This window comes from Taudactylus pleione, unplaced genomic scaffold (assembly GCF_031769625.1).
Source record: "Taudactylus pleione unplaced genomic scaffold, aTauple2 ptg001107l, whole genome shotgun sequence".
Lineage (NCBI taxonomy): Eukaryota > Metazoa > Chordata > Amphibia > Anura > Myobatrachidae > Taudactylus > Taudactylus pleione.
Window position 1 is genome coordinate 35,914 of NW_028285508.1, and position 19,717 is coordinate 55,630.

The 19,717-nt window shown below is 46.0% G+C and overlaps 1 protein-coding gene across 1 annotated transcript in view; it reads right to left on the minus strand.

The window, feature by feature from the left end:
* Positions 1-6,824: 6,824 nt before the first annotated feature.
* The window catches only part of SASH3 (SAM and SH3 domain containing 3), a 31,825-nt gene continuing 18,932 nt past the window's right edge, over positions 6,825-19,717 (minus strand). Inside the window, exons 3-8 of the mRNA XM_088461828.1 lie at positions 17,383-17,535; positions 15,394-15,502; positions 14,512-14,669; positions 10,207-10,413; positions 8,896-9,046; positions 6,825-7,260 (exon numbers count right to left, since the gene is read on the minus strand). Coding sequence (XP_088317954.1) covers positions 7,043-7,260; positions 8,896-9,046; positions 10,207-10,413; positions 14,512-14,669; positions 15,394-15,502; positions 17,383-17,535 — 996 coding nt within the window. The 3' untranslated portion in view covers positions 6,825-7,042. The remainder of the gene's footprint in view (positions 7,261-8,895; positions 9,047-10,206; positions 10,414-14,511; positions 14,670-15,393; positions 15,503-17,382; positions 17,536-19,717) is intronic.

Below are 19,717 nucleotides of genomic sequence, written 5' to 3' on the forward strand. Positions count from 1 at the left end.
GCATGTCGTAATTAGACCACGCCCCTTTTCGGCGCGTGTCTGTGTCCCTCTTCGCACAGGGCGTGGCAACACCTGGAGTTGATGTAAGATCAGTCCTATGGAGAAGGACAATATGCTGCTTTAAAGAAATGTCTTCAAAGATTTTGAGATTTCCTGATTGGGGGGGTGGATAGTCTTTTATATGGGGTGAGGTTATGAGAGCATAGTGCAAAAGTCGTATGGAAGATTATGACTGAGGTCGGGAAAGAAGAGGGAACTAGGTGGGACAAGAGGGTGTTGTAGACGAGGCTTGCAAATTTTTAGAATTTTTTTAATCTGAAATTTATGGAAAGTCAATGAAGAGATTGATGACGAGGCATCATAGGAGGAAAGACCTGTGGGGGGGTGGGTAGTCTTGTAGCGGCATTCTGGATTCAGTGACTGTGGATAGATGTCACTGCCGGGCTCAAGGAGATTGATGGAGAGGCATTATACCAGGAAAGACCTGTGCTATGCGTGAGTCTTGTAGCAGCTTTTTGTATCCATTGCTGGTAGATAGTCATGTCATTGGCAGGCAAGGCCAAAGGAGATAGCAAAGTGGATAGTCGTCTGGATCATAATCCTGAGGGCATCTTGCGTGAGGAAAAGGTGTATTTTAGAGATGTTGAGCAAACAAGACTTTGGGGTTGATTACTTCTAAAGCAGGCAAGTGGTGGCGTTTGTCCATAGCAACCAATCCGGTTTGATCTATCATTTTCTAGAATGCAAGAGAAATGATCGCTATAATCTGGTTGCTATGGGCAACACCACCACTTGTCTGTTTTAGAAGCTTTAGTAAATCTATCGCTTGGAGTATGTCTGGTGGTGAAGATTGGAGCAGAGTTGAGAGAGATACTTATGTAGAGTTGGAGAAAATTGTGTCCTGAACGTTAGTGGCAAATAAAACACATACATGAAAAGCATGATTACGTATATACTGTATACTGATTCTGCTAGGATCGCAAGTGGCAATTTTCGCGATCCGCACATGCGTATGCTTCGCGGTACGTGAACTAGCCACTGCGATCAGGCATGAGATCGCAGTGTGTATGCAGACCCATCGCAGAGTGATTGACAGGAAGTACCGTTTGTGGGTGGTGACGGGGGGGGTGGTCGTCGAGCGAAAGCAGGCGTGCCAGTGCGTTTGAACACCTTTTACAGGAGGGGTGCGCATAATTAAGCCCCTGCGACGGCATACGCAGCCTGAGCGCTAGATACTGACAGGAAGTTTAGCCGCTAGTGAGTGAGCTACCTTAATTGTGCGTGAGGCTGCGATGGTACCGATGTTTACACAGACTTGCAAGGTATTACGGATGTGAGTAAAGGGAAGTGGGCGTCTTTATGTTGTGCTGCGGCGGCAGCATTGCGATCGCAGTCATTTGCATAATTTTGCAGCAGACCTGTGTATGTGCTTGTTGCTGCGATGGCTTCAGCGATCCTTGCTGAATCAGGCCCGCAATGCAACACCAGGATCAACACGTTTAGCACAGAGAAAGTGTAGAGATGTAATGGCCGTGGGCCTGATTCAGACCTGCTCGCGAGCACATAGCGCTCGCAAGCGGGTCGATGGCCGCGCAGCACTGCGCGAGCCCCGGAGCGAGCGAGAAATCACTCGCTCCGGGGCTCGCTACAAGACTGGGCAGCTGTCGATGTTGATCGACAGCTCGCTCCGTTTTGTAGGCGGGTCGGCTGCACAAATGGAGGCGTTCCCTGCCATTTGAGGGTGGCCCTACTGACCTCACACATGATGTCAGTAGTGAACGTCCAGCTCTATTAGAGCAGGAAGTTCACTGGGGCTTGCAATGGACGAGACCCTACCACAAGGGTCTCGTCGCAAGCCCGATGGTCGTGATAATCGTGACCATCACCAGGCCACCCACTAAAGCTGTGGGTGGTCACCCACAGCTTAGCGAGCGGCCTGGAGGCCGGGGTTTAGAAAAAAAGAATGGCCCGCCCTGATTCAGAGCGAGCGCTCGCAAATAGCGAGCGGCTCTGAATCAGGGCCAGTGTCCGCAGTAAATGCATACGTTGCTTTTCCGGTTTTGTACACAATCTGGTAATGTGATGAAGTATCATAAACGTGCCGGTTCTGTATGAGCCCCAGAGACGGCAAACATGGAAGGTAGATAAAATGACGGGATCATTGCATGTTAGAGAGATCACAGATGATGCCACAGATCTCAGATAATGGAGGGGACTATAAACCGGTCAATCTTTTTCACGTTTAATTTTAAATGCTTATTTGGCTTCAATGACAATAGGGCTGCAAAGTTAAGACGTTGGTTATGCACAGAGGTAGGGAGTGATTTCTGGTGTATAGAGGTAAATCTGTGCCCATACACATTTGGGTTGCAGCATTACTACAAGTATCGCGGGCTGAAAACCTAGATGTACTACAACAGCGGGGCAGAATGAGAATTCATTAAAGAAACTGTGTAGGGTAAGCGGGTAACAGTGATGAATCTGGAAGTATTGTGGATATTACACTAATTGTTATTACTCTTGCAAATGATAAATAATTTCCATGCAAAGCTAAAATATATAGATATATGCAAACTTTCCTCAAAAAAATAAGGTAAAATGTCCATACTTGGGACCCCTGAAATTAATGCTGAGCTACAGTCTAGAACAGGGGTGGCCAAACTCTGTCCTTGAGAGCTACCAACAGTTCACGTTTTCCAGGTCTCCTCACAGAATCACAAGTTAAATAAATGTGTCAGTGAGTAATGACTACACCTGTGCACCTGCTGGGTGACCTGGAAAACGTGAACTGTTGGTAGATCTCGAGGACCGAGTTTGGCCACAAGTAGTCTAGAACAAGCATTGTTTGTGGATTAGTTACCATGCAGAGAATTCCCTGTCAGGGTATATTATGGTCAGATAAATAGGGTGAAGCCTCTTTAGTTCCTTTAGCAAACAGTCTTTACAAATTGCCGCTGAAGAAGCTGTAGGCTGATTACCACAGCGAAACGCATCCTTCCACCACGATTTTATTGGTATACACACTATAATGAACCATATTTGACCAGTCTGACCAATAGGAAAAGTCAGTGACCAGGTTTTACAAGCTCTGTTGGATAACCATCATTTTGCAAAGACTGCTAAAGGAACCAAACAGCCTAACCTTATTCATCTGAACAAAATATACTCTAACTGGGAATTCTCTGGCGGGTAATTAATCCACAGGCAATTCTTGTTCTGGACTGTAGTACAGTATTCATTTCAGGGGTGGACTTTGTACCTTATTTATAAGGAAAGTTTGCATATTATTTATTTTTTCTTTTGTATTGTTGTATTTCTTTGTGATTTAAAGTGTTACTAGTTTTTCCTGAAACCTATGCGCCCCAGTTGAAATCTAGGTGCTCTTCTGCAAATCAAGGTAGCGGGTTAAATGTTGTATGTACACTACAGGGTTGGCCGTTTGTTCGAGGAACTTCAAAAAAAAAAAAATTGTTATTTCTGAAAAACAACGTGATCATTTTCCAAAATCCAGCCAATTAATGGCCGCATGTAATTGATCCATTAAGCCGTTCCATTTTAGAAATCTTGGCTGTAATCACTGCTGAGTGTATTTGACAATATCTCTAATAGAATAAGCTGTTTATTTTTTTAAATAATAATTTTCAAACCACTCGGCTCCCAACAAGCTGTACTGGGAGCAGCAGTGACTGGCTCTGTAGAGTCACAAGGATTATATGGAGAGTAACATTTTAATATTTTGATGTTCGTATTGTGCTATTATTATTACAAACCTCAATTTAATTTTCATATTGAGGACACAAAGGATTTATCATTTTTAATTTACTATTTTTCTTCTTAATTCCTCTATCAGTGACCCCTTTTTAAAGTTGTATTTGAGCTGCAGTCTGTATATACTGTAACTGGACACAGCGGAGTAATACTTTGTCTGATAAATTTACTGACAGAAGAGCATGGAATCTTACTAAGCATCAATTTGGTGTTTTTCTGTGAAATCCCATCAATTTTTCCATTATTAACGCACACACGACAGCCATGCACAACGTGACAAGACTAAATTAAAATAAGATGGCACACTAAAAAAAATAAAAATAACAAATTTTAAAAAGATAATAGACAACACAGAAATGCACAAGACTACTTACACACAAACTCAGAAACAAAAAAAAAAAAAACCACCACACTCCTCCAAATCAATCCGAACTAGCTACACTATGTAGACAAAAGTGATTGGACACTGACAGCAAACAGATAAATGAGAGTTTATTGACGTCAGTACTTTGCAGTAATCACTGTGCGTGGTGGAGCTACAGACGCCCTTCTTGGCAGACTGTCCACAATTTCCTGGACAGCAGCAGGCGGTATGTTTTGCCATTCTGCCTTATGTACAGTGACTGACTGTGACACTGAGGAAGGTCTAGTCGGCCTAGAACCCACATGTTGCTCCAATTTTTCCCAGAGGTTCTCCATGGGGTTAAGATCTGGCCAGTCCATCCGGGTTACCAAATTTTTTTGTATACCAGTCCAGCGTCGCCCTGGAAACATGACAGGTGGCATTGTCCTCCTGATAAAAACATTTGTTGTTTCTGTAAAACTGCAAGTGCATGGGCTTCCCTACCAAGTGTTCTTGTCGAAACCTCCACATTAATGGCCATTTGGTACTCGCGTGGAATGGTATGCAGGGGGCCAATTTTGCTTGCTCCTGTGTGTTCAATCACTTTGGTCTACATAGTGTAGAACTCTTCTTTCTCCGCAAGTGCCAACGCCTTCCACCTAGAGCCACAACAGAGCTCGTGTTTGGACGGTTTGGGGTGTTTTTAGATAATTGTGGTGACATAGGCCCTCATTCAGACCCACTCGCGAGCGGCTGTCCGCTCGCAAGTGGGTCGATGGTCCTCACTGCGCATGCGCACAACGGAGGGAGCTCCGTCGTGCGCATGCGCGAGACCCGACGAGCGAAGGACTTTCCTTCGCTCGGAGTGTCTCATCAAAGGGGGCGTGCTGTCGATGGTGACTGACAGCACGCCCCCTTTGGTGGGCGTGCCAGGGGCGTGCCTGCCAGACGGAGGCGTTCCCAAGGGAATGCCTACCGTCTGAAGCCGGCCCCACTGACATCACTAGTGATAGAGCCAAAATTACTCCTGGCCTTGCAGTTGAAAAACCCAACCGCAGGCTTTTGCTCGTAGTTTCGATGGTCGTGATGGTCAAGACCATCGCGACCATCTTGTTGCATGCTCGTATATGCTGTGGGTGGTGACCCACAGCTATACGAGCGTCCAGGAGGACGCTCCATATTAATGGAGGTGGGCCCTGATGCAGAGCGAGCGCTCTGGTCAGAGCGTCCGGCTCTGAATCAGGGCCATAGTTGCATGTGATGCCTTCTACCAAAAGAAAACCATTAGGAAGTGTTTGCCGATTTCTGATGGTTTCCGATTGATTTCACCTGTCTATTTGACTATGGAGTGTATTGTAAAATATCAATCCAACAGACTTTTAGACAGGAAAAAACGACGGATAATGCCATGGAAAGACAGTAGACGCTCAAAGATGATAGTAAATACTGCATTTAGAACCTCCAAAACGCAGACAATGTCCAGAAATTTGGTTTAACAGTCAAACACGATTCTTAGTAAATTACCCCGAGGACACCATACAAAGTAACCAAGATCAGTATCTGTATCTCCTGGTAGATTTTCTTGCACACTCAGCCTTATTTTGTGTGTTACGGTGGAAAGGAGAAATACAATGAATCACATACTATGTACAATTTTATTTAACATTTAGAAAACATTTAGTAGATAGATATACATGGAAAGGTGAGTTTTATAGAATAAAAGTCACATTCACTTTTAAGCTCTGTCTGGACACAAATCTGTTAGCAGAGCCCAGATGGAGGCATTGCAATCACTCAGAAGCCATATAGCGAAGAACATACAGTAATTATGTTTAACTAAATCCTATTAGACTGTGGCTGAACAATGTAACTGGACTCGATGGGTTTTCATCGCTTGCTCAGGGAAATATTTAGATTAATCAGCAGGGTTGCAATCCCCTCTTTGATGACGATTGTATAAACATTGACTGACTACTTATATTTTGAGTCAGCAAAAAAAAAAACAGGAGTCTCAAAAATAAATGTGCCCATGATTAAAATAAGATCCAGCATGTACAACCAAGCGAGACTCCTAGGGGGTGATTCTGTTGTTGGCGATGTTCCTTGTGAACGGTCGTTAAGGCTATGTATCTCTGCAAATCTTTCCTCACACCCCATAGTTGTGCATAGGATGTTGAGGGATGTTTCCAATAAAGTGGTATTGTGTGCATTCGGGCATCGTGGGGAAGTCAGGTGGGACATCGCCAAGAATTGAATGGCCCCCAAAGTTTGTAAGCAAAGTGTGCATGACCCTATACCATCGTATGGTCAACAGTGTGACTACCACAGTACTGCTAATATTGTGTGTATTGTGTCAGTAGGGGGGCTGATTTGCACAGACTGCTTATTTCTTATGGAAACAAATGTTCTTTTGGGTTAAAACTGACTGTATGTGTCCTAGTTGGTCAAGTTCCCCCTGGAGATCGGTAATACTACGTAGTACAGTGTGTCATTTTGCTCCTACACCTGAAAGTCAGTGAAACAGTTCTTTGTCCTTCACGAAGCATCAGAGCAGATTTCTTAAATCGTCCACACGTCTGAAGTTTGTATTAACCCACTTTGCAGACGTTACAAAATGTGTATTATTCATCCTCTTTATGTGCTGCAACTCAACTGAGGATTGTAAAGTTGTATTTGGCACAGTATAATCCAAAAACTACAACAAAAAGACGATAACAATAAAAAAAAATGCAAAAAAAAAAAAATAGAGTAAAATAAAAAAGTTAAGAATACTGTGTAATATTAGAAAAGGCATGTGGTCTTTATATCCAGGAATTTTGCCATGGCAGAGACATCGTTATTTTTTTAGTTTGTTTTATGGTTTTCTGTTTGACAGTATTCCTGGATTTTACCTGTTCGTTTATCAGTGTTACGATTTCGAGGTTGCGGTTGTCATCCGTCCTGGCTAGATAGTTCTTCAGCCATTCTAGACTGCTCCTGGGTAATCGAGTCTTCTAAGGATAAGTTTTGGAAGTTCTCCATGGTGGTTTTGTCTGTCTCATCCCGACTGTTCTCAAAATTGTCAGATCCCTCATAACAGCCAGAGTCTCGGGGAAGGTGACAGTTTTGGTTGGAAGACGTCTCCTTCACCTCCTCTGATTCGCTGCCGGCTGCAAAAAAATCAATCATGACAAAATATTGACTGCGGTCATTGGATTTCTGTAAATGTTCATTCTCACATTGTGATCTGTTGCACTTCTGCAAAAATAAAATCGCTCAATATACAAGTTCAAATATTAAAAGGAAATTGAATCAAAATGTGATTTAAAGACTTTTAGATTGCAGTGGTCCATCTCATTTTGCCTCACTGCACTATAAATACATATAAGCTTATATGTATTAAGTATTTAGAAATGACAGAATAGCACATAAATCACAATCAGTAGAATTTAACCTCTGTGTGTGCATAGAAATCTGCTGAGTTATCAGGAATATATTTTGTATACATAAATAGCTTTGGTGTATTCCACCCTGCTATGATTCACTTCCCCTCCGCTCCATCTCGTCCCCTCGCTCTGTAATGTGCTCCCGGTTAAGTCCCGGAACCTCTCCAACAATGTTCTTTTCCCTACTCTGTAATGTGCCTCCCCGGCCCGGCCCCCATCTATGCATACCGTATACCCTACGGCGCGTCTCTCATCCCCTCCTGGCTTATGCTAGGCTAAGGTCTGTATTGTCTCCCTAGCATACGTTCTTGCCTACATTTATTATGTCCCTTCCGAGACAATACCGCAGAGGAAATGCAAGTGGCTGTGATGTGGGGGTGGGGGCAGATGATTTGAGCTATTAAGTCCTGCCCCCTTGTGGGCAAAAGGTAGCGAAATGTGCTTTTATGAAGAGGTGGGGAGAAATGATGTAATTGTCACAAACATTTTTATATTGGACCTGTCCCCCTCCTCTTGGACCGTGATTCCTGTCATTCTCCCCATTCTGACCACTTCACTAGGAAGAGAGCGGGATGCAGGAAAGACGCCTACCCTTCTGGGAGCCCAGGGAGGCTCCGACAACTCGGAAGTCTCCCAAAGGTTCCAGGAGAGTAGGTAAGTATGCTCCATAGTAGCTGAGAGCCGTTGTGGCATCTGCATGTTGGGGACAGGACAGAATTTTATCTCAGGTTCTGTAAAGTAATGAAATGTTTTAGAAACCGTATACATTTGTGCAAGGTAGCTTCTAGTGTCAGGTTAATTTGTATTTTGGATTTAGAAGCCATTTAAAGAATGACCTGTTAATGCTATCGTCTGAGGAGTTACGGTGTATTTGTCATGTGCACATAATTAGGCAGCCTTTGTGGAGGCTAAACTTGTATTCCGCGTGTCAGTTCAGACTGCGTAGCCATGAATATTGGTTCAGCGCACAAGATGGCTGCATATACTCGGTATAAGCAATGTCCCATCCCATTGTTGATAATGGAAACCTGTACAACCCCCCTGTGTGGACGCGGTCAATATCCTGACCGCGTGGATACCGGTGGTCAGAATGCCGGTGTCAGAATCCAGGCGCCAGCATCCTGCCCGCCGGAATCCCGTAGGTAAGTAGTGGGAGGGTTAGGGAACGGAAGGCTAGGTTTAGGCACTGGGAAGGGAGGGGAAGGGTTAGGATACTGACCAACAAGTGTCTGTACCCTAACCCCGTCGGGATGCCAGCGTCGGGATTCTCACCGACGGTATCCCGTGCGCCAGCATCCAATACCCTCCCCCCCCCTGTGTAGTGTTTCTGCATAAATTTTAGTTACAGAGATTCCTTACTGCCGTAATCCAGGAGGAACTCAGCCGCAGTCAGGAGCTTGACAACGTGTTGTGGGTCAGTGATATTCAGTTCAAGCAGGTGGCTCTCTGTCAGGTCTTTAAAGTCTTCGTTCGTCTGGTAACCGTTCAGCATGAGGGTTGCAATATGTTCCTGTGGATAAAGGATTCAAAACTATGACATGACCCCAGCCTGACTGCATGTGTCCTAATAAGCAAAGGCCAATGGTGGGATACGCAAAACTAGTACATTGAGTCCATTATTAGGATCAGTGAGTAGTTATGCAAAAGGATATAATACTCTCAGAATGTATTACATTACTATAAAAAGTGATTTGCTAGAATAGTTCAGCATAAAGAAATGTATCTTCCCTGCTTTACATGCTTATCGTTGCGTTTGAGAGAGAGATTCTCTTGGGTCATTTTGGATGAGGAGCCCAATTCCTTATTGGGGATCTCTAAGCCCCTCAATCCTATCTGCTGCTGGAATCCCACTTCAATCCTCTACCAGTCAGTCAGAGCCGTTTTCCCCATTAGGCCACCAAGGCTCCCATCTAGGGCCCAGTGCTCATGGACGGACCTGGATTCTTCTAACCTGTCTTTATATCTATGTGTGCGTTTGTTTTCTATACAACTGGCAGGAGGAGGGGACCCAAACCAGTATCTAGACTAGGGCCCTATTGGGTCTTAAGCACTGCAATCAATTACTTTCCAAAATTCAGTTACGATTGACAGGCCAGGAAGGAGGTGGAGTTTTCATGGAAAAGATCTTTGCACAAAAATGGACATTGTGGGGTGGATGGGAGGTGGGTCTTAGTGTGTCCAAAATTTGCAAGTATAAATGTTAGACGAGATGCCGTACTATCACTTTTATGAATGTTGCCCTCCCTAAAGCTATAGTCTTGGGGGCTGCTCTGTTCTTTCTACGACCTCTGAGTAGGGCACTTAGAAGCTTCTAAGTGCTCGCTGCTTTATAGTAGCATTGGTTTCTAGCTCCTCGCAGTCAAACTAACATATGGTCAAATGTCTATTGATATATTCATGTTCACATTTGTACTAAGCCTTGTAGAGAGATAAAGTACCAGCCAATCCGCTTCTAACTGTCATAACAGTTAGGAGCTGATTGGTTATCTCTCTACAAGGCTTGGAACATCTACTCCTTAATGTTCGTGCATTCATGGGATGGGATGTGGCTGAATCATCTAATATTTTCTCCCTTACTTGCTCCAATTACTGGCCTGTATATAGATATACAGCAGCTGGCCTGGAAGTGGTTTTATAGCCACAACGATGTTTGTCCAATTCGTGTCTGACCTGCATATTGATGCGTTCCAGGAGCTCCTGCAGACTCTTGGGTTGGGATTTCTTGCTCCGTCTGTGTGTCCTGGCTTTTCTCGGGGTCTCTGTCTCCTCCGGCAGAATATTAACGTAGATAAACTTGAATGACCCGACCTTGTTATTGAGCATCCCTGTCCAGGTACCAACTGGCGGTTTTTCGATAATTTCAATGATATCTCCAACCTGAAGGCAGAAATGGGACCAGTTTTATCTTCTGCAAAACAGATACTGAAGGTAAAGTACATGGGGGGGCAGCATGGCGGCACAGTGGTTGGCGTTCTCCACTTTCAGTTAGAGTTTTCATCTACCATTACAATTCATCTCCTCTATTGGTTTCTGGTATGAATTATGCAATGTAAATGATTTCAGCAACAATAATCACTGCCGTCTATATTCATATATAAATGTGAGCAACTAGGGATGGTCATTGATGGGCGCTATCGGTGGCTTACATTGACAATAAGGAAACTATTGAAGGGAAATCATCTAATGGTTTACACCATCGATTCCCATCACTGCAAAGACTCCAACACTGTGTGGAGGCAGGACCTTATGGGCCAATCAGGGAGGGGGATGGGGGACTATGTGGGCCACATCAGGATTGGAGCTAGACTCAGGTTCCCCTGCACCAGGGAATAACAAAAAACACTGGTGCCTTTGTGCCATTGGTGATGTAGAGCCATTGGATCTCTACCATAGATGGCAAAACCATTGACCTGCGAGGACAGCCATCAATGGTCGATGCTAGCCTTGTGGTCAACTGTCATATCTCAGGAGACTGCACAGAGATTGGTTCTCAAGTAAAAGGATAAATAGGAAAAACTCTTCTATTATCTGTCTGCTGCTAGAGGCTCCTCAGCCAGTGTTTTTAGTGTCCAAGGATGCCCTCACGTGGCGCGCCAGTCACTGACATGGACCGGCGGTAGCTGGCAATTTATTATCTGTGAAGCTGATGGTTTTTACCCTCTATATCTGTGAAGGTCTGAGAGTGTGGCACAGGGCTGTGATGGCTAAGGAGAAGAAGAGGATGCACCCCAAGCAGCAGGTGATGGGTTTGGGTGCTACAGTACCTATGGGGTGAGAGGGTGCTACCTAGAGTACCCGCATAGCCTCCACTTCCCAAGTCCCTTCATCATATTCGGCTTTAGGTTCTGAATATAGGTAACTTCCCATCTGGAGATGAAGGACTGGATCTCTTCTGATTTGGCCACTCACGTGTGGCCAGGTTAGATGATAGTCTTGCCTGTTACTTGAATCGCAGTGATCAGCCCGTGTATGAAAACATTGGCAACTGCTGCTCTGCTTCCTATCAGTCGCAAGGGCTATCTGCTATCAGTCACAAGGGCTGTCTGCTATCAGTCGCAAGGGCTGCCTGCTATCAGTCGCAAGGGCTACCTGCTATCAGTCGCAAGGGCTACCTGCTATCAGTCGCAAGGGCTATCTGCTATCAGTCGCAAGGGCTAGCTGCTATCAGTCGCAAGGGCTGCCTGCTATCAGTCGCAAGGGCTGCCTGCTATCAGTCGCAAGGGCTAGCTGCTATCAGTCGCAAGGGCTACCTGCTATCAGTCACAAGGGCTATCTGCTATCAGTCACAAGTGCTATCTGCTATCAGTCACAAGGGCTAGCTGCTATCAGTCACAAGGGCTATCTGCTATCAGTCACAAGGGCTGTCTGCTATCAGTCACAAGGGCTATCTGCTATCAGTCACAAGTGCTATCTGCTATCAGTCGCAAGGGCTAGCTGCTATCAGTCGCAAGGGCTGCCTGCTATCAGTCGCAAGGGCTGCCTGCTATCAGTCGCAAGGGCTAGCTGCTATCAGTCACAAGGGCTAGCTGCTATCAGTCACAAGGGCTACCTGCTATCAGTCACAAGGGCTACCTGCTATCAGTCGCAAGGGCTGCCTGCTATCAGTCACAAGGGCTAGCTGCTATCAGTCACAAGGGCTGCCTGCTATCAGTCACAAGGGCTATCTGCTATCAGTCACAAGGGCTATCTGCTATCAGTCACAAGTGCTATCTGCTATCAGTCACAAGGGCTAGCTGCTATCAGTCACAAGGGCTATCTGCTATCAGTCACAAGGGCTGCCTGCTATCAGTCGCAAGGGCTGTCTGCTATCAGTCACAAGTGCTATCTGCTATCAGTCACAAGGGCTACCTGCTATCAGTCACAAGTGCTATCTGCTATCAGTCACAAGGGCTATCTGCTATCAGTCACAAGGGCTAGCTGCTATCAGTCACAAGGGCTATCTGCTATCAGTCACAAGGGCTGCCTGCTATCAGTCGCAAGGGCTGTCTGCTATCAGTCACAAGTGCTATCTGCTATCAGTCACAAGGGCTACCTGCTATCAGTCACAAGTGCTATCTGCTATCAGTCACAAGGGCTATCTGCTATCAGTCACAAGGGCTAGCTGCTATCAGTCACAAGGGCTATCTGCTATCAGTCACAAGGGCTGCCTGCTATCAGTCGCAAGGGCTGTCTGCTATCAGTCGCAAGGGCTATCTGCTATCAGTCACAAGGGCTATCTGCTATCAGTCACAAGGGCTGCCTGCTATCAGTCGCAAGGGCTGTCTGCTATCAGTCACAAGTGCTATCTGCTATCAGTCACAAGGGCTACCTGCTATCAGTCACAAGTGCTATCTGCTATCAGTCACAAGGGCTAGCTGCTATCAGTCACAAGGGCTATCTGCTATCAGTCACAAGGGCTGCCTGCTATCAGTCGCAAGGGCTGTCTGCTATCAGTCACAAGTGCTGTCTGCTATCAGTCACAAGGGCTACCTGCTATCAGTCACAAGTGCTATCTGCTATCAGTCACAAGGGCTATCTGCTATCAGTCACAAGGGCTAGCTGCTATCAGTCACAAGGGCTATCTGCTATCAGTCACAAGGGCTGCCTGCTATCAGTCGCAAGGGCTGTCTGCTATCAGTCGCAAGGGCTATCTGCTATCAGTCACAAGGGCTGTCTGCTATCAGTCACAAGGGCTGTCTGCTATCAGTCACAAGGGCTGTCTGCTATCAGTCACAAGGGCTGTCTGCTATCAGTCGCAAGGGCTGTCTGCTATCAGTCGCAAGTGCTATCTGCTATCAGTCACAAGTGCTATCTGCTATCAGTCACAAGGGCTGTCTGCTATCAGTCACAAGGGCTGTCTGCTATCAGTCGCAAGGGCTGTCTGCTATCAGTCGCAAGGGCTGTCTGCTATCAGTCGCAAGGGCTGTCTGCTATCAGTCGCAAGGGCTATCTGCTATCAGTCACAAGGGCTATCTGCTATCAGTCACAAGGGCTGCCTGCTATCAGTCGCAAGGGCTGTCTGCTATCAGTCACAAGTGCTATCTGCTATCAGTCACAAGGGCTACCTGCTATCAGTCACAAGTGCTATCTGCTATCAGTCACAAGGGCTATCTGCTATCAGTCACAAGGGCTAGCTGCTATCAGTCACAAGGGCTATCTGCTATCAGTCACAAGGGCTGCCTGCTATCAGTCGCAAGGGCTGTCTGCTATCAGTCACAAGTGCTATCTGCTATCAGTCACAAGGGCTACCTGCTATCAGTCACAAGTGCTATCTGCTATCAGTCACAAGGGCTATCTGCTATCAGTCACAAGGGCTAGCTGCTATCAGTCACAAGGGCTATCTGCTATCAGTCACAAGGGCTGTCTGCTATCAGTCACAAGGGCTGTCTGCTATCAGTCACAAGGGCTGTCTGCTATCAGTCGCAAGGGCTGTCTGCTATCAGTCACAAGTGCTATCTGCTATCAGTCACAAGGGCTACCTGCTATCAGTCACAAGTGCTATCTGCTATCAGTCACAAGGGCTATCTGCTATCAGTCACAAGGGCTAGCTGCTATCAGTCGCAAGTGCTATCTGCTATCAGTCACAAGGGCTGTCTGCTATCAGTCACAAGGGCTGTCTGCTATCAGTCGCAAGGGCTGTCTGCTATCAGTCGCAAGGGCTATCTGCTATCAGTCACAAGGGCTATCTGCTATCAGTCACAAGGGCTGCCTGCTATCAGTCGCAAGGGCTGTCTGCTATCAGTCACAAGTGCTATCTGCTATCAGTCACAAGGGCTACCTGCTATCAGTCACAAGTGCTATCTGCTATCAGTCACAAGGGCTATCTGCTATCAGTCACAAGGGCTAGCTGCTATCAGTCACAAGGGCTATCTGCTATCAGTCACAAGGGCTGTCTGCTATCAGTCACAAGGGCTGTCTGCTATCAGTCACAAGGGCTGTCTGCTATCAGTCGCAAGGGCTGCCTGCGTCCTAGTCGGTATTGATGATTATTCTTACTCTTAGTTTCAGCGAATCCTTTTCGTAAGGGCTTGGTGTGAAGTCGGTATGGACCTTCGCTTTCCCACAAAATGGTCCAGTGTACGGAGGCGACAGGCTTTCCACGTTCATGCTGTCTCTGTTGCTGAACATATATGAAGGGCTGCACAGCTCACTGCCTGCATGGAGATGAAACAGCGGCGGTTCACTGCGCAAGCTCACTTCTAAAACTATATCATTCATCATTTCTAGCAGGACAGCGACAGTCAATGGACATAATTTAATGTAAAATAATGATATCAAACACACAGGGCAGGATCCAGAGCCGCATGCAATGCCGACATAATTGATTATTTGCAACTACGCATGCGCAAAAAATTCTGAAAACCTTTTACGGTGGCAGGCATAGGAGGCCATAGTCAGAGAAACAGCACCGCTACACAGCTGGTGCAAGTTCCCATGGTGCAACCGATGGTGGCGTATAAGAACACACCAATCAGTAGTATAGCGCACACGGGCGCTGAAAGTAGGCGTCTTAGACTTTACACAGATGTAAACAAGGGAATGAGTTTGTAGCGCAATTTGCATAAAGTCACAGCTGAATTCTGATTCAGAGGGAGATCAACCAGCTAAAGAGGACCGGTGGAGACGTTGCCCACAACAGCCAATCAGATTGTACCTATCATTTTAAAGAATGTACTAGATAAATGATAGCTGGAGGCTGATTGGTTACTAGGGGGATCCTTTCCACTTGTCCTCTGTAGAAAGTTTGATACATCTGCCCCTGCCAGGTATCCAGTGGCCTCATCAACCCCCCCACCATAATTGCCAAGGCCCAGCCTAGCCTGGGCACAGTGTACCTGCCTTCTCCCTGTCAGCACCCCTGTTTGGACATGAACTCACCACTAGAGGTCGTTCTGCTGATTGTTGTGTGTTCACTGTCATAGTCTAACAGTTTGCAGGTCCCATCAGGGGATACAGGGGACGAGGATCCTTGTTCTCCCGGTTCTTCCTGCAGCAGATGCGGAAACAGGGATATGTAAGATGTAGCGGATAGCAATTGTGATGGTGCCGTCATTCCCAGGCCAGCCTCATACACATCTATATATTATATATTCCTCTGGTGTACAGGAGCGGGGTGACTCCAGAAGTGGGGCTGCAGCTCAGTCCAATATACACATAGTTGGTGTGGCTCCCCTATCACCCCGAATGCTGGCAAACATCACTGGCAGCTGTGTGGCACCCCTATTGACCCACCTCTGGAGCCGCCACTCCACCCAGACAATGTGACAATGAGTCACACAGCACTTGGGACATGATGCTTTGTCACCCAATCACCTTGGTCGAGAGGGAACATTTTACCACTTTCCACACCCTTAGGAGTCGAATTTTGAAAAATCCCAGCTTAGTGGGTGCTTACGTAATGGAAGGCATATACTCCCCGATTTACATGTTTCATTTTCCAGGGGTTTGGGCAGGGCGTTGATGAATCAGTCAGTCAGGACATTTGTAAATACTGCAAACCGCATCCTATATGTTATCAGGGAATGTAAGTTCCAAATATTGCATCTGTTAAACTGACCAACTGCACCAAAGTCTTCTCCACCTGCTCAGTCCAGGCAGGGTATGCCTAAATTCATCGTAAAGGCTGTGATGAAATGACGACAAGTCCCTGGTGGCCCAGCGGCGACTTACAAGAAAAACGAAATAGCTGCGCGATCCAGCCAACAATAGACATATCAAAGGGCTTGTTCCAAAATGAAAATGTAATCAATAACATAACACACAAAAACAATTATAAATGGGTAATAGCAATAATGGTATTAGTAAAAAATTATAAACAAGTAATCATAAAATGAAAATTAAAAAATTTGTAGTCTCTTGGCTCCCATCCGTATATGTGTCCTAAGATGGACAATCAGTAACGGCATGAGACACACATTCCAAACAGTGTCCTGAAGGTCATCGCTGACACCACCCATGTATATGAATCATCCAATCCACAAAGTATGACTCACACACTGTCTGCTCAGTTAGAGAAGAATATCCCTCTCAGGGCTGCTGTGTGGAAATTCGGGCCCAGATAACATCTTACCCCCTGACCCCAGGTTATATGTCTCAATAAAAAGGCCTGGCAGGTACACGTAGCTTGGGGGAGGGGGAACTGTATGCAGGGTCGGACTGGCCCACAGGGGTACAGGAGAAACCCCCGGTGGGCCCCACTGCCTAAGGGCCCACCCCCTCCTCTAAGGATCAGGTTCAAGACTGCATTTGAACTATACATTATACATACTGTATGCTACATTATACTGCACAGGACTATGGACAATTGCTGTTAATTATCTGGCACAATATCATGCATGCACTAGCAGTACTTACTATATATACATTTTTTAAGGGGCCCAGTCCATGCACTCTCTAATGGTTAGCCAAGCCTCTGTGGAGGCTGGCCACATCCCCTCTGGAGGCTGGTCACATCCACTGTGGAGGCTTGCCACATCCCCTCTGGAGGCTGGCCACACCCACTGTGGAGGCTTGCCACACCCCAAAGTATGGGCCTTTATCACTGCATTTCCCTGGTGGGCCCGTCATGCCCCAGTCCAACACTGACTGTATGAACCAACGGTGCATCTGCTCGTTCCTGCCTCTTCCTATTATACAGCTTTACATATCCATAGGATGGATGGGGTTAGATGCCAGGGCCACTTTGGGAGGCATTATGCCATTTTCTGTGGTCTTAAATGTAAGAGACAGGCAAAGCAATCCATGATTCTACACTTAAGGGTTATTATCATTATTGTAAATCACTTTTTAATACATATTACCATTAAACCTATAACTTCACACAATTGTTGAATAATATATAAATAAGAGATGGGATCCTGTCCTCACCATATCATCAGACATCGCCTTCAGCATAATCTTTCCTGATTTTCGATTCATGGTCCGAGATATTACGGCCCGCCATTTTTTGCCAAACTTGCCTCCGCTGTGCTTGACTTCTTCTGTTCCTTTGGTTCCAGACTGAGATTCATCTTCAAGGATCTGCAAAGACAATAGAACATTGACTACACATCACCAGCAGAGTAAGGTATGCTGTCTTCATTCGCAATACGACCGGGTTTGCCAAACGCTATCCTTAAGTTCGTGTTTTAATGTTATTCATACTTAAACACAGGTGACTTAGTTAGTACCCCTGTCAGTTTAGTTATACCATCTGTGCACAAGTTTGGTTATCTTTAAAACCTGAACTGTTATGGGTGCTTTGAGGACTGAGCTTGGGAAACCCTGCAATATTGTATTGTGTTAAATGTATGTATTTTATGCCCATTGTACATTTCATACAAGTTGCCAGCCAAAGTCGCACACCCATCTGCTATTGTATAAACACGCCTTTCGTTTGTGTACTGATAGTTGTGTACTGTGGCAGAATGCCTCCCACTGAGTCACATTCTGCTTTAGCAGACATGCTGGAGTCACACACTGTTGGGTGCCTGTAAGTGAACTGATGTCTGGGCGAGGTCCATTTATAGCCCCTGGTAAGTGACTATGTGAATGGAACACAGAAGCTGTCTGTCCTGGACAGTAGTGATGCAGCACTCGGGTTGGACTGGTTACAGGGTGGTGTAGGACTTTTGTAATGTGTGTGTACCCACCAAAACAGTGAAGACATTGAGCTCAATCCCTACCACGTGGCTAGGGAAAAGAGGATCCGGGCTCAGGGAGGATTGCCAATTGAAATGACTTGGACAAATATGTTGGTGAGGTATAGGAGTGTGTACTTAGAAGTGTGGTGATCTCCCTGGAATTGTAGCATCACTGTTGTCATTGTGTGCTGTGTTTGTATATTATATAATAGGCCTAACATTTACCTAGTTCATTTATTTAAATCATGTTTTGGCACCGGGAAGGCCAGGGTCTATGCATAAGGCCAACCTACAGGCAAACCAGTCAGCTGGCAGGGAAAAAAAGATAAACATTGTCCCAGCATTCTCATTGGGAGGCAAGAGGAAGTATCAGCTAGACCTGGGTACAGGCCCTGATTGCACCTTTCCATGTGTTGCTAATAGAGTATAATACATGGTGGTCATAGGTCTAGTGAAGTTTCTTGCCACGTTACAGGAAGTTAATGCAGAGAAAAGTGCACCAACAGATGCTGAGAGAGGCGAGGGCTGAACAATTGGTAGCCCGGGGAGTTGTGTGAATATGACAGGGGAAGATATGATACAGCAGACATAAAGGCATGTGCTGCTCAGCTACCTAAGGGAGTGGGACCAGGAACATGGTGATGAACAAGAGAATAAGAAAGCACACGAAAAAAACAGGAGGTGGTGCACATGTCTATTCATGCAGAAGCACCACATGTGTGCAGCCACGAGGATCCAATACTAATACAGAAAGGGTCGGCATTATACAGTACATACTGGGGGAGCATGTCCAGTTACCAACCCCTGCAGCTTCCAACTGCTCAAGTAGAGATGGCTACAGAGAGAATGTCCTAACACATTGACCTGAATCTTGTAGATGTTCGAATGATACAAGTCATGAAAAGTTGGTGTGTGGAGACATGACACTGCAGCAGCCTCTCTCCTCCCCACTGCCTGCCATGCAGCAACTGTAGTTATGTACTGCAAACAGCACTTCCCTATAACCACAAATAGCAAAAGTAACTATGCATTGACTATTAATAATATACCAACATAATACTGAATCAGAACTGAAATCGCAAGTCCCCGAGTCCTGGCAGTCTGCATTTCCAGAAGAACCGTGCGCAGAGACACTGTCTCGGCCCACACCTCTAAGCTGAATCACGTGGCTCGACTTTGTCCAATGCTACGCTAATGTGGATAAGACACCCAGCCAGCACCCTGTCTGGAAAATGGAGACATTTACATATGCGATTTTCAGCGACATCGATATGTATCTTCAGGTATTTTAGCCCATGATGGCTGAGCACGATATGGAGACGATAAAGCAGCCCCAATCTCTAAAGCTGGCCACAGACATAGCGATGTGTTCACGATCCGACATCGTGCACGATTACCCTTGAAAACTCTCCTCGGCAGCTCTGCACACGATTTGGTGTTTGCAGTGTCCAATCTTCAAACGATCCATCGTGCAGCCAGACATTTCTCCAGTGCATTTGTATCCCAGATTGCCAGATCTGCCCTACAGCACGGCAGATCTGAAGATGCGATGTGCGACCAGCGGGGACGCGCATCGCATC